At 37.5% G+C, this 11,138-nt stretch overlaps 2 protein-coding genes across 4 annotated transcripts; one reads left to right on the plus strand and one right to left on the minus strand.

Annotated features, from left to right (window-relative positions):
* The first annotated feature begins 322 nt into the window (after nucleotides 1-322).
* On the plus strand, nucleotides 323-3,765 carry LOC107588957 (UPF0769 protein C21orf59 homolog). Of its 3 annotated transcripts, none has more exons than XM_016277253.1 (8): nucleotides 323-418; nucleotides 725-905; nucleotides 1,120-1,287; nucleotides 1,369-1,436; nucleotides 1,531-1,689; nucleotides 2,674-2,805; nucleotides 2,948-3,043; nucleotides 3,208-3,765. In XM_016277253.1, the coding sequence occupies exons 2-8, from the start codon at nucleotides 767-769 to the stop codon at nucleotides 3,316-3,318; spliced, it is 873 nt and encodes a 290-aa protein (XP_016132739.1). In that variant the 5' UTR covers nucleotides 323-418; nucleotides 725-766; the 3' UTR covers nucleotides 3,319-3,765. The 3 variants fall into 3 exon arrangements, 2 of the variants coding, with proteins under 2 accessions (XP_016132739.1, XP_016132727.1); XR_001609633.1 differs by lacking the exon at nucleotides 323-418 and having other exon boundaries at nucleotides 425-905; nucleotides 3,208-3,417; nucleotides 3,528-3,765; XM_016277241.1 differs by lacking the exon at nucleotides 323-418 and having other exon boundaries at nucleotides 425-905.
* Nucleotides 3,766-4,371: 606 nt separating this feature from the next.
* Nucleotides 4,372-8,571, minus strand: LOC107588947 (protein eva-1 homolog C-like). The gene is made up of 8 exons (XM_016277214.1): nucleotides 7,988-8,571; nucleotides 7,481-7,677; nucleotides 7,073-7,196; nucleotides 6,832-6,984; nucleotides 6,433-6,576; nucleotides 5,878-5,955; nucleotides 5,699-5,785; nucleotides 4,372-4,855 (listed from the first exon to the last, which is right to left on the minus strand). Exons 1-8 carry the CDS (start codon nucleotides 8,100-8,102, stop codon nucleotides 4,434-4,436), a joined length of 1,320 nt encoding a protein of 439 aa, XP_016132700.1. The 5' UTR covers nucleotides 8,103-8,571; the 3' UTR covers nucleotides 4,372-4,433.
* Nucleotides 8,572-11,138: the final 2,567 nt, after the last annotated feature.

Genomic DNA, 11,138 nt, shown 5'->3' on the forward strand with positions numbered 1-11,138 from the left:
GATTATATAATGGATCATTTAAATGAGACAATAGCTGACTTTTATTTTAATGATACTAAAAACAGCACGGTTTTGCAGTATTGTGTTATTAGATGCATTGGTTTATAAGTAGTAATTAATCAGTGAGTAACTTGATCTGGTGTCTTCTTGTACATCTTTTATGTAACATTTATCATGCATGTATTTGATATCATTGAATGCGTATCTCATCTGTGTGCATATTGAAAGCTAACAATCGTGTTAAATTAATGTAGTTAACTAGAAAAGCGTGAAGAATAAGTTCACATTATTTTAGACCGCGTTTGAAGAAGCTTTTATTTTGAATACGCGGCTTCCGGTGGAAATAGTGTATCTCTACTGTTGCTGCGTGGATCCCCATAGACTGTATATCTGTATATCTTCATTTACTGAATCAAGTGTGAGTATAATTTGCATAATTAGTGGAAGTTATTTGAAAATTTTATTCATTGACTTCATTTTGCCTATTGTCTGTATTATTAATTTCACGACGTTACCGCCTCAGATGCATATGTTATGCAGCCTGCTCGCATGTCATGCTAGAATATTCTTGGAGCGCGGTGTTGGGTGTCATGGCAACAGTCGCAAACACAGCGAGGCGCTAGTCGCTGGACGCAACAAGTTTCCTCAACACTTCTCTGTTGTTGTTGTTGTTGTTGTTGTTGTCCGGCGGTGGTTATATATCTTCTTTATCTTAAAATCTCAGATTTGTTATATTCCTGCACGGGTCAAATTGAGCAGGTGGGAGATGGTTCAGCTGCACGTCAAACGAGGAGATGAGAGTCAGCTTCTCTTCAACACTACAGTGGCTGTCTCGATTGAGACACTGACCCAGCAGGTCAGCGCCATCTATAATGGAAGATTAAAAGTGGACAGGATCTGCTCTGGTATGACTATGATGTTATGTATGCTTATCACATTCTTTGGGTTCCACTGGTTTATGTTCTTGACAGACGAGTTCATACCCTAAAATGCATGTATTATTGTGCAAGTGGCAGTTAACGTTATGTTAATAAAGTCAAGTGCTAAAACAAGTGTGAAACGTTTGATTGCATATTATAGCATTAAAAACTACTATTAATTTAATTTATGTCTCCATAGAAATTCCAGAGCTGGCAGATCATGGTGTCTCTCTTCCACCGAATATGCAAGGCCTGACTGATGATCAGATCATGGAGCTCAAACTAAAGGATGAATGGGAGGACCGCTGTATTCCCAGCGGTGTTGCTGAGTTTAAGAAGGATGAGCTCGGACGACGAAATGGACATGGTAGTCCTGGCTGTCACATTTCAAGTTTACATTTGAATTGCCCGATTAATTGCTATAACTAAATTCTGACTTTCCATTTAGCTCCGAACGAGAAGATGAAAGAAGTTTTAAGGAAAACAGTGGAGGAAGCCAAAGCTTTAATCTCAAAAGTATGACGCTAATTCTAATATAGAATACTTCTAAAACTCAATATGTTGTTACCCTTTTGATATGTTTTGTGATATATATTTCTTTACTCTAAAGAAACAAGTGGAAGCGAATGTCTGCGTTACCATGAATTTGGTCAAAGAGGCTTTGGATCAGTTGCGAGGAGCTGTGATGATAGTTTACCCAATGGGGCTGCCTCCACATGATCCAATAAGGATGGAGTTTGAAAATCAAGAGGATCTTACTGGAACGCAGGTATCTGAGATATTTTCTGCCTTTCTTAAAGGAATACTCAAACCAAAATGAAAATTCTGTCATCGTTTAGTCACCCTCATGTCATTCCAAATCTGTATGACCTCCTACCTTCTGTGGAAAAAAAGAAGAGGATATTTTAAGAAATGTGTGTTTTTTTTAATTTATTTATTTTTTATACAAGTTTACATTTGAATTGCCCGATTAATTGCTATAACTAAATTCTGACTTTCCATTTAGCTCCGAACGAGAAGATGAAAGAAGTTTTAAGGAAAACAGTGGAGGAAGCCAAAGCTTTAATCTCAAAAGTATGACGCTAATTCTAATATAGAATACTTCTAAAACTCAATATGTTGTTACCCTTTTGATATGTTTTGTGATATATATTTCTTTACTCTAAAGAAACAAGTGGAAGCGAATGTCTGCGTTACCATGAATTTGGTCAAAGAGGCTTTGGATCAGTTGCGAGGAGCTGTGATGATAGTTTACCCAATGGGGCTGCCTCCACATGATCCAATAAGGATGGAGTTTGAAAATCAAGAGGATCTTACTGGAACGCAGGTATCTGAGATATTTTCTGCCTTTCTTAAAGGAATACTCAAACCAAAATGAAAATTCTGTCATCGTTTAGTCACCCTCATGTCATTCCAAATCTGTATGACTTCCTACCTTCTGTGGAAAAAAAGAAGAGGATATTTTAAGAAATGTGTGTTTTTTTAAATTAATTTATTTTTTATAAAGTCTGTGGGCTCCGAGGTTGTTTGGTTCCTGACATTCTTCTAAATATTTTCTTTTGTGCACTGCTGAAGAAGTAAAGTCATACAGGTTTGGAACGACACGAGGCTGAGGAAATGACATAATTGTAATTTTTCCCTTTAAATAACTACATGCACATTGCTTAATAATAAAACAGACCAATACAATACCTCATTTGTTTGATGAACATAACCAAAGCTGTAATACTGATATGAAGGCTCTCCTCTGCAGGCCTCATTACTGGTGATCCCAGAAGAAGAGGCTCAGCTGTGGTGGGCATCTAAAGAACTACAGAGGGGCAAAAAGCTGCAGGATTATGTTGGGAAAAATGAGAAAACGAAAATTATTGTGAAAATTCAGAAAGTATGCGTTCGGTGTGAATTTCAGTTTTATTTTTGTGACCTTAATCTGGTGTTAAAACGTATCTTCGAAGAATTTCCATATAGATGATTTGACCTAATGAAATGAAAACTGATGATCACCATTGTTTGCACATTCATTCTAGAGATGCCAGGGTGCACCAGCGCGAGAACCACTAGTGAGTGAAGAGGAACAAAAAAAGATGATGCTGCATTATTACAAGAGGCAGGAAGAACTAAAAGTGAGTGGCCTCTAACTAACTAACTCGTTTGATTTATGTTCTTATTGTATGTTGTGTGTTATGTATAGTTTTATTTGAGTGATTAAAATATATCTAACTATATATATTTACTTATTATTTTAGAGCATTCATCATTGTTTGGTCTGTTTTGTTCTTGCTAATAGAAACTAGAAGAGACAGATAATGACTCGTATCTTCAGTCTGATTGGTCGGACAGACAGGCCCTAAAAAGACAGTTCCAGGGACTCACAAATATCAAATGGGGCCCAAGATAGATGAACAAAGAAAATCGCTCTCCATTTGACAAATCAGAGATCTCTACACTCTACTGCTGTTGTTTTTATGCAATTTGGTGCCTTTGTTACATATGAAAGGTATTTATGTGACTGTTTGTAAATGCAAAGCGGGACATCAGATTTCTCTGCTCTGATTCATTGGCAGAAGGATGCAACACCTTTCCTCTCTTTGTCTGTGCCTCTGGCAGTTACTCAGTTGAAACTTAATGCTGTTTAAAGACAGGATGTTGCCGTGCAGCTCTAAGGATCGCTGTGGCACCGCAGAGTTCATTTGAAGAGCGTTGAGAAAGAATTACAGAACATTTTGGTATCCTTAAGGCAAAATAGAGGTTACAGTATCGGGAGGTGTGGTTTCACTGGAAAAGTTGAGTGCGATGTTGTGTAATAAAAGAGTTTTCCGTTTTATTTTCATTTTTATTTTTATTTTATTTTCATTTTATGATTTCACTTTTAAATATAATACATTTTAATAAAAAATGTTTACCAGTCTTCTGAATTTGAATTGATTTCAATACCACATAAATTATTCATCCAGTGTTTAATAGAGCAATAATTTATAAAATACTTTTCTCTTTACATGGCTTTACATTATGTAAAGTGTAATACAACAGCTACTTTATCAGCTGAATAGAATAATTTTAGAACAGAATAATAACTTTCACCCTCCCTCAGGCAATAAAACACATCAGGTATTGCTTGTTCTATGCTATTATGTCCTCGCAGTGAAAAATCAGTTTAGTTTTTTTTTACCTGACAGTGTCTTTAAAGGTGATGTGTGTAATTTTTTTTATGTTAAAATACATCTTTCATTGCTTATTATGAGACTGATGTAGGTTAATTTACTCAAAGTGTAGCAAAGTGAATCTGTGATTTGATCAAAATATTGGTCTGTTTGTTTAAAAAATTAAGCTGAACCAATAGTGTGTCTTAGGGGCGGGCCATTTGTTTGGCAGACCAATAGCAGATGAGGGAATTGTTCTGGAAACCTGTCTGAAGACAGTTGCGATACAAAAATTCCACACTTCACCTTTAATTTTTGTGTTTTGGTAGCAGAAAGCATTCAAAATGCTCACTCCTTTTGGTTGAAACTACAGCTACTGCACATTCTGCGTAATAGTTGGCATGTATGAATGCAGGATGCACGTGTTTCCATTGAGGTATGCGTTCATCCTGATCTCCTGAATGACAAGCTCCCTGCGCTCAATCCTCTCCATCAGATCTGCTGCCTCTGTGGTGTACGTCACATCTTCCCAGCAATACACCTTCCTGCCAATCTCTGACCGGTTAGAGCTGTCCATTAATGACCCTTTCTCATCCTCATCTTCCTCCTCTTCATCATTATCCTGGTTCATTGGCTCCTCCTCTTCCAAATTAGTTGTTCTACTCTTCTTCCTGAACGTTCTAGTTGCATTTAGATGTCTACTGCAGGTTAGCTGTGTTGAAACAGCTATTAGAACAATCAGAAGTCCCACACAAACACTTGATGTGAAGAGCAGTCCTGCCATCTCTGGATGCTCTGAGAGAAAGAGAAAAGTACTTGTGACTTGTGAGTACTTGTGAAGAATAGTTCACACAAAAAGTAAAAGTGCATTCACTTCTAGTTAGCTTTGGATTTACTTTGAAACTATTTTCATTCTGAAAATTGCTAGTAAATCTCACAAATAATTGCAAAGAAACGGCAAGTTACACATTGAACTAAATGAAATTTTGAAGTAGAAAGACTTAGTGGAGAATAGTATTTTCATGTCAAATGTAAAATTAAATTAGTATTTTCATATAAAATGTTTCGTAGAATTATCCTTTGTATAGCATGGGTAAAATAATAATATAGAGGTTTGAAATGACATGAAAGTGAGTAAATTATAGAATTCTAATTGAATTATATAAAATACTTCTATAAAACCATTTTAAAAAAATTCTCCATTTGGGCTGCTTTATGAATGCAACGCAACGCGTAAAAAGACAGTATAAGTCATTATAATCCATAATTATGTCCCCCCTAGATGCAACAAATGCCTCGTTTATAATGGATTTTAATGTTTTTTCTCGTTGCTCCAGCCGGGACATGGCATCACAGTATGGTAAGGGGCGTAACATTTCCATCACATGCTTGAGATATTCGGCCAATCACAACGCACTGGATAACTGGCCAATCAGAGCACACCTCGCTTTTCAGACCGATGAGCTTTGTAAAAATCGATGTGTTTCAGAAAAGCGGGGCATAGAGGAGAAACAATAATGTACAGTATGTTGAAAATAATGTTTTTTGACACATTTCATTACACCAAATACACAAAATAATGTTCTTTTTAGCAACATCTTATGACCCCTTTAAGACTTTTAATATATTTCAGTTTACCTGTAATGTAGCCATATGCCATTAAAGAATTGCTGACAATAATCCTGTTCTCTGGAAACTTTGAACTTCTGATAACTGGGTGTTCCCCTATGAATAACAAAGAAAATTAGTTTAACCGTTTATTTAGCTTAACTGCACAGATGTTCTATTATAAAGTGAACTGTATTGTGTACTGTCACCTTTTTTGGTGCTCTGGTTAGGAACTGAGGTAGTTTGGAAACTGCTGGGATCAGCCTCCTTGAGTAAACTTTGTGGAACTGAAAAAAGGCCCAGTACAAAGAGTTAAAATCTTCCAACTCCCAGGATCTTTCAATGCAGGGCTGATGAGTAATCTTTATTTTTCCTGTGAACTGATCCTGCCTTCCAATCAGTAACATAAGCCTGGCATTCAAAGCAATCACAGGAAGTTTTACAGGAAGCCCCGAGGCCTACAAATACCAGCTCTTTCCCTATTTTTGTTTCCAAACAACTTTTGTATCCATTGTAATTTATGAGACGGGAAGAAAACAGATGGGTAAATCAACAATCTGAGATGAGACAAAGGCCACGTGTTAGTCTTTTCCCACACTCTCAATCAATGATTTAAGATCTCTCAAACTGATTAAAGGTCTGCCTTGCCGTGAAGATGGCACGCCATACTGTAACTGTACTCAACACAATTCAAGACAGTTAAAAAACACATTCAAACAGATTTTGCTTTGGGAAGATTTTGATGGAAATGAGAGCATTCATACCGCATGCATAGAGGACAGTGATATACTTTTTTGTTCCAGGAGGGCAGGGGTTTTTGAAATGTTCCTCATCTACAGTAAACGAACACCTCTGTTTTCCATAGCAAATGTTGGATACCACATCAACGGCTCCGTGAAAAAGACATTCTGTAATATTAAAGAGATTTTTTTTTTTTAAATGTCTCATTATCAAGTACCAAACTACAAAACTAAACTAAATGTGCTCAAAATTAAAACAGAATTTTATAATATATTACAATAGATTCAAACATATTCAAATGTCCACTTAAATTAGACTCTTTTTTTTTTTACTCATTTAACAGCAAATTATCTAACTGCAAAGCCTAATTTTATATAATAATAAATGTAAATCTTACTATCTTACTAAATCCAAAAACATACCAAATGGTGGAGGTTCTTGTTTCTCTGATGGGCACAAGTCTTCATCTTCCAGCTGTCTTCCATAAACAGCAGAGTAGATATTCAGCACTTTTGGATACTTGCAGTGCAGCAAAAGTCGATCTCCCTCGCATGTTATTCTCTTCTTGTGCTCTGCTGTAAGACAAACATCTTTACTGCTCTACAGGAGTAAATAATTGAAGAAGAAATAATCAATTCAAGCTTTAAAGGAGGAAATACTTACTAGGTTTACACCTGTATGATACATGGAGGTATTTAGGGGTTCCAGGACAAGGATCTCTGCCAAAGACTTGATGATTAACCAGAAACTGGCAATTTCTATGACCCTGGCATTCAGAGAGCACTTTCTAACAGAGAGAGATAATCAAAAACCATAGAATGTGCGTTATACAAAAGGCAGGGAAAATGTAGTAGCCTTGTCCTGATTCTGGAAAACACATAGCCTATCTTTTATGAGCCGGAAGTGAATAAGATTGGCTGCCAGAGGAGTCTTGTCTTACAACATCTTAGGTCTGTTTTCACCATGGGACTATTGAAAAGGAACTAAAAAAGCTTTATTAAGTTAGTGTTTAGTGCATGTAAAATGAAAGGTCTGTTTTTTTTGTCTGAAAGCAAAGCACAGACTATTCACCTGCAGCGCTGTGGTAGCAGAACAGCTGTGATTACGCCATTGGCATCTCATTCCTGGCATGATCCCGGGAAGGGTTGCACTCTGTCCATAAAATGCAGACTGAATAGTTATGGTGGAGTGTCGTGGACACCTGAGGAGCATGAGATCTCCATCACAGGCTTGAGCTGATTGACTGTTGATGATCCTAAACAGATAATCTAACGAAAAGGTGGAGAGGTTGGATCTATAATAAGTTATTAAACATGTGTCAATTATTTAAATAAATGATATGGATGTTTTTATATGATATTTTTAGAGCCATTCAATTAAAATGATTATTGTGAAAAAAGTTAGCCTATCAGACCATCATGAATCCAAAAATGTGTCACTGACCCATACATGTAAGTTTATGTATCAAAAAATGAATATACTTTTTTAAAATACTGTTTAAATGATTGTTCTCATTATTGTTAGTGAATACTGCAACCATAATATTTGCACTTACTGTAAATCACATTATTGACTCACTTGAGAAATCGGAGAGTCCGTCCATTTCTTTGGTCCACAGTATGAGAACACTGTAAAGTATTTGAACACATAGCGCAGGGGCCCGGCAGCTTCTCAAGTGCTGCGCTGAGATCATGTTCAAATCCTTCACTTATTTCTGCATTCAAGCGCGAGCTGGAGAAACGCTGTCTGGAATTCCCGTCTGTCTCTCTCTCTCTCTCTCTCACCTGCCACAGAGTTTCACCCGGCTTTAAGTATGTTTTCATACCGCGACTTTGACATCCCAGTCCTTTCAAGCCAAACTCTTAAGCAAGCGAACCTCTCAAAATCGTTTCTCCCTTGATTAAAGAGAAATCCGAGGATATGACACAAAAAGCAAACATTTCAAAGCGACGCATGCAGTCACTGAAGGAAGCCTAGGGAAATAACAAGTGCGCAACAAGTCAGTGGTGCCTGAAAGCAGCGACATTCGCACTATTCAGTCCATTGCTGATGATTTTAGGGTGCTTAGTGAGACAACAAATGGTAATAGAAGGTTTCTTGGCACTCAGAAAGGGATTTTTGAGGAGGATGTTGTGGAAAAACCATGGGGAAAACTCATTTGAACGGGGCGTGGCGGTGAATGCCTCAAATATGCATTTCAATCACATTCACAGTAATATCATTCATATTATTAATAATTAATTATATTTCATATAGTCATTTAAGCGGCTTTGTCTTTGAAGACAAAGCTTTTTAGACTATTAAACATTTATAAAATGTATATATAGTTAAAACTACCGTTCCTTCCAAGAAATATTTCGTTCATGTGTGTGATTGTGTTTGTGTTAGAAATGTATTTATTGTCTGTTTGGTCATGTTTATAATATTCTAAAATCGAACCTCACACGATGAAGTGAAACTCCGTTGCAGCAGGGGGCGCTACGCGCTTGTCGGTTTATCTTCACTCACTGCAAACCCGCAGAAGTAGAGCTGCCCGCGTACGTTTGAAGACGTTGCAAATATATATTGCGATTTTGATATTCCGTCTGAAATGGCAGGCAAAATTAAAGTTGCGGATGACTGTAGCTATAAAACATACTCTGTCTGCGAGAGTGCCGCTGATAGCAGTAGCAGAGTGGAGGAAGATGGAGAAAGCGACGGTCCAGCGGTGTTTATGTGCGGCAAATGCAAGCTGCCCATCGGCGACAGTCTGTCCTGGTCAGGCAGTGACGACGAGCAGAACCAAATCATGCTCAAACGTAAAAGATTATTATGTTTTTATGGCTCTTGTCTGCAAAATGCTGGTTATAACCTGATGTCTTGGGTTGATATACGCTGCTATTCAAAAGTTTGAAAGGAATTAATAATTGAATGTACCAAAGACGCGTTAAATTGACCATGGGTGACAGAGAAGACATTTATAATGCCTCAAAAAACTATTTTAGGGAATTGTCGTTTTTTAAAACTTTCTGCTAATCAAAGAATCCTGAAAAAATGTTAAACGCAGCAAAAACTGCTACAACACTGACAATAATAAGATAATAATGTTTCTTGATCAGCAAATTACCATATTAGAATGATGTCTGAAGAATCATGTGACACTGAAGACAGGAGTAATTTAGCTTTGCCTCCTAGAAATAAATTCTACATAGATTTTGTGACAACTGTAATGTTCTTTAAAAGCTGCTGTACATTTACTGGAGAACATGTTTGTCTGCATCTCATATTCTGTGCGATCCTTGTGTTGTTGTCATATGTGATGTTAGTCTTTACAAGATGTGTACACAGGGTGAACGTGTACAATAAATATAATGGTAAAGCAAAACACGTGTTGTTGTTTTTTTCCCCTCCTCTTGTTTGTTTTTGATACTTCATCGTTTGCATCAAAACATCTCTGCCCAACCCTCTGAAAAACTGCTTCAATAATAAGTGGATGGCGGGAGAAGGAGGGGCATGTCGCCTCAAGCCATTTTTTTGTTTACAGTTCCTGTCTAATGTGCCTAGCAACACTTTCCACCAGGTGGCGGGAAAAGACTCGTAGAGACCCTGAAGGCGCGCACCCCCAACCCTCAAAGATGGGGTAGCATAACAACAGCGGCTGATAGAATCCGCGCACCTCGGACCAACCAGAGAGCTGTAGCTAAGGGCCATGCTGCCATGGAAACAAAGCACACATGCTGTTGCTAGAGCCTGTTGCCATCGCATCCGTCGTTTCCTTATTTGCCGGCCAGCGAGTCAGCCAACCAGCTTGCGAGGGGGGTGGGGTCTGTCAGTCTGATGACGTTGCGCTTCAGTCGTTCGCAGGGGCGTGGTCTCCATCTCCCGCGCCAGAGCGTTCTTCATTCTTGTGCCTTTGAACTCATACGTTCTGCCTGTAAACCCAGTAGAGTTAAAAATAGGGACCTGAGGTAAAACATGCATACAGCACACGGTATTATAGCATCATGTTTACTGCTTGTGTCCAGTAGAGGGAAACATCACTCTACATGTGGCAAAATAGCCAATTATATCTACTAGGGATGGGCGATACCACTTATTTTGTTTTCGATACGATACCAATATTTTTCAAGGCAGTATCGTCGATACCGATACGATACTTCTGAACTAAACTTTTAAATTATGAAATGTATTAAATTACTAAGAGTAAAATGGGTAATGATAACCACTTAACTTTGTTTAAAACACATTTTAACATTCAATACGCCTTAATTGTAATTTATTAGGTTATATTTTTGTTTGCACATGGTTCAAATGTGTTTTTGTTTACACATGATTCAAATCTACAAATACTACAGTTGAACTATGGTCACTTTAGTAAAACCATGGTTCATTATCATAAGGGACTGCCAGTGACCGGCTGTTGCATCCATAAAATGCAACCTTTTTGTTCTGACAGTGTATGATTTCTATTAACATTACTGAATAGAACATGATCTATATTATCTTTCAACGTTCAATTTAAATAAATGTAATTGTACAAACTATGTAGGCTACGATTTGTTTATTGTGAAATAACTCAAACATATGTTTTTTTCTGTCCTCTGATAAGCATTGTTCAGGGCTGCTGTTCCCAAAAGCTTTAATGCTTTCTTATGATACTTTTGGGAAACGCAGCTGTTTGAATGCACTGTCGGCAGTGAGTGAACGCTCTCTGTGATTGATTAGTTCTGTCTTGCAACATTTGCGTGTG

The sequence above is a fragment of the Sinocyclocheilus grahami genome, unplaced genomic scaffold, assembly GCF_001515645.1.
Source record: "Sinocyclocheilus grahami isolate Dianchi unplaced genomic scaffold, SAMN03320097.WGS_v1.1 scaffold7.1, whole genome shotgun sequence".
Taxonomy (NCBI): domain Eukaryota; kingdom Metazoa; phylum Chordata; class Actinopteri; order Cypriniformes; family Cyprinidae; genus Sinocyclocheilus; species Sinocyclocheilus grahami.

Bases quoted from the DNA above. Each gene is read 5' to 3' on its own strand.
- LOC107588947 (XM_016277214.1), bottom strand. From the start codon at position 8,102: ATGATCTCAGCGCAGCACTTGAGAAGCTGCCGGGCCCCTGCGCTATGT. The intron at 6,577-6,831 runs GTATGTTTTTGG...TTAATATTACAG, and splicing joins ACAAGAACCTCCACCATTTG to AATGTCTTTTTCACGGAGCC. The intron at 4,856-5,698 runs GTAAACTGAAAT...TCTTTCTCTCAG, and splicing joins GGCATATGGCTACATTACAG to AGCATCCAGAGATGGCAGGA.
- LOC107588957 (XM_016277241.1), top strand. From the start codon at position 524: ATGCATATGTTATGCAGCCTGCTCGCATGTCATGCTAGAATATTCTTG. The intron at 1,288-1,368 runs GTAGTCCTGGCT...CTTTCCATTTAG, and splicing joins CGGACGACGAAATGGACATG to CTCCGAACGAGAAGATGAAA. The intron at 2,806-2,947 runs GTATGCGTTCGG...CATTCATTCTAG, and splicing joins TTATTGTGAAAATTCAGAAA to AGATGCCAGGGTGCACCAGC.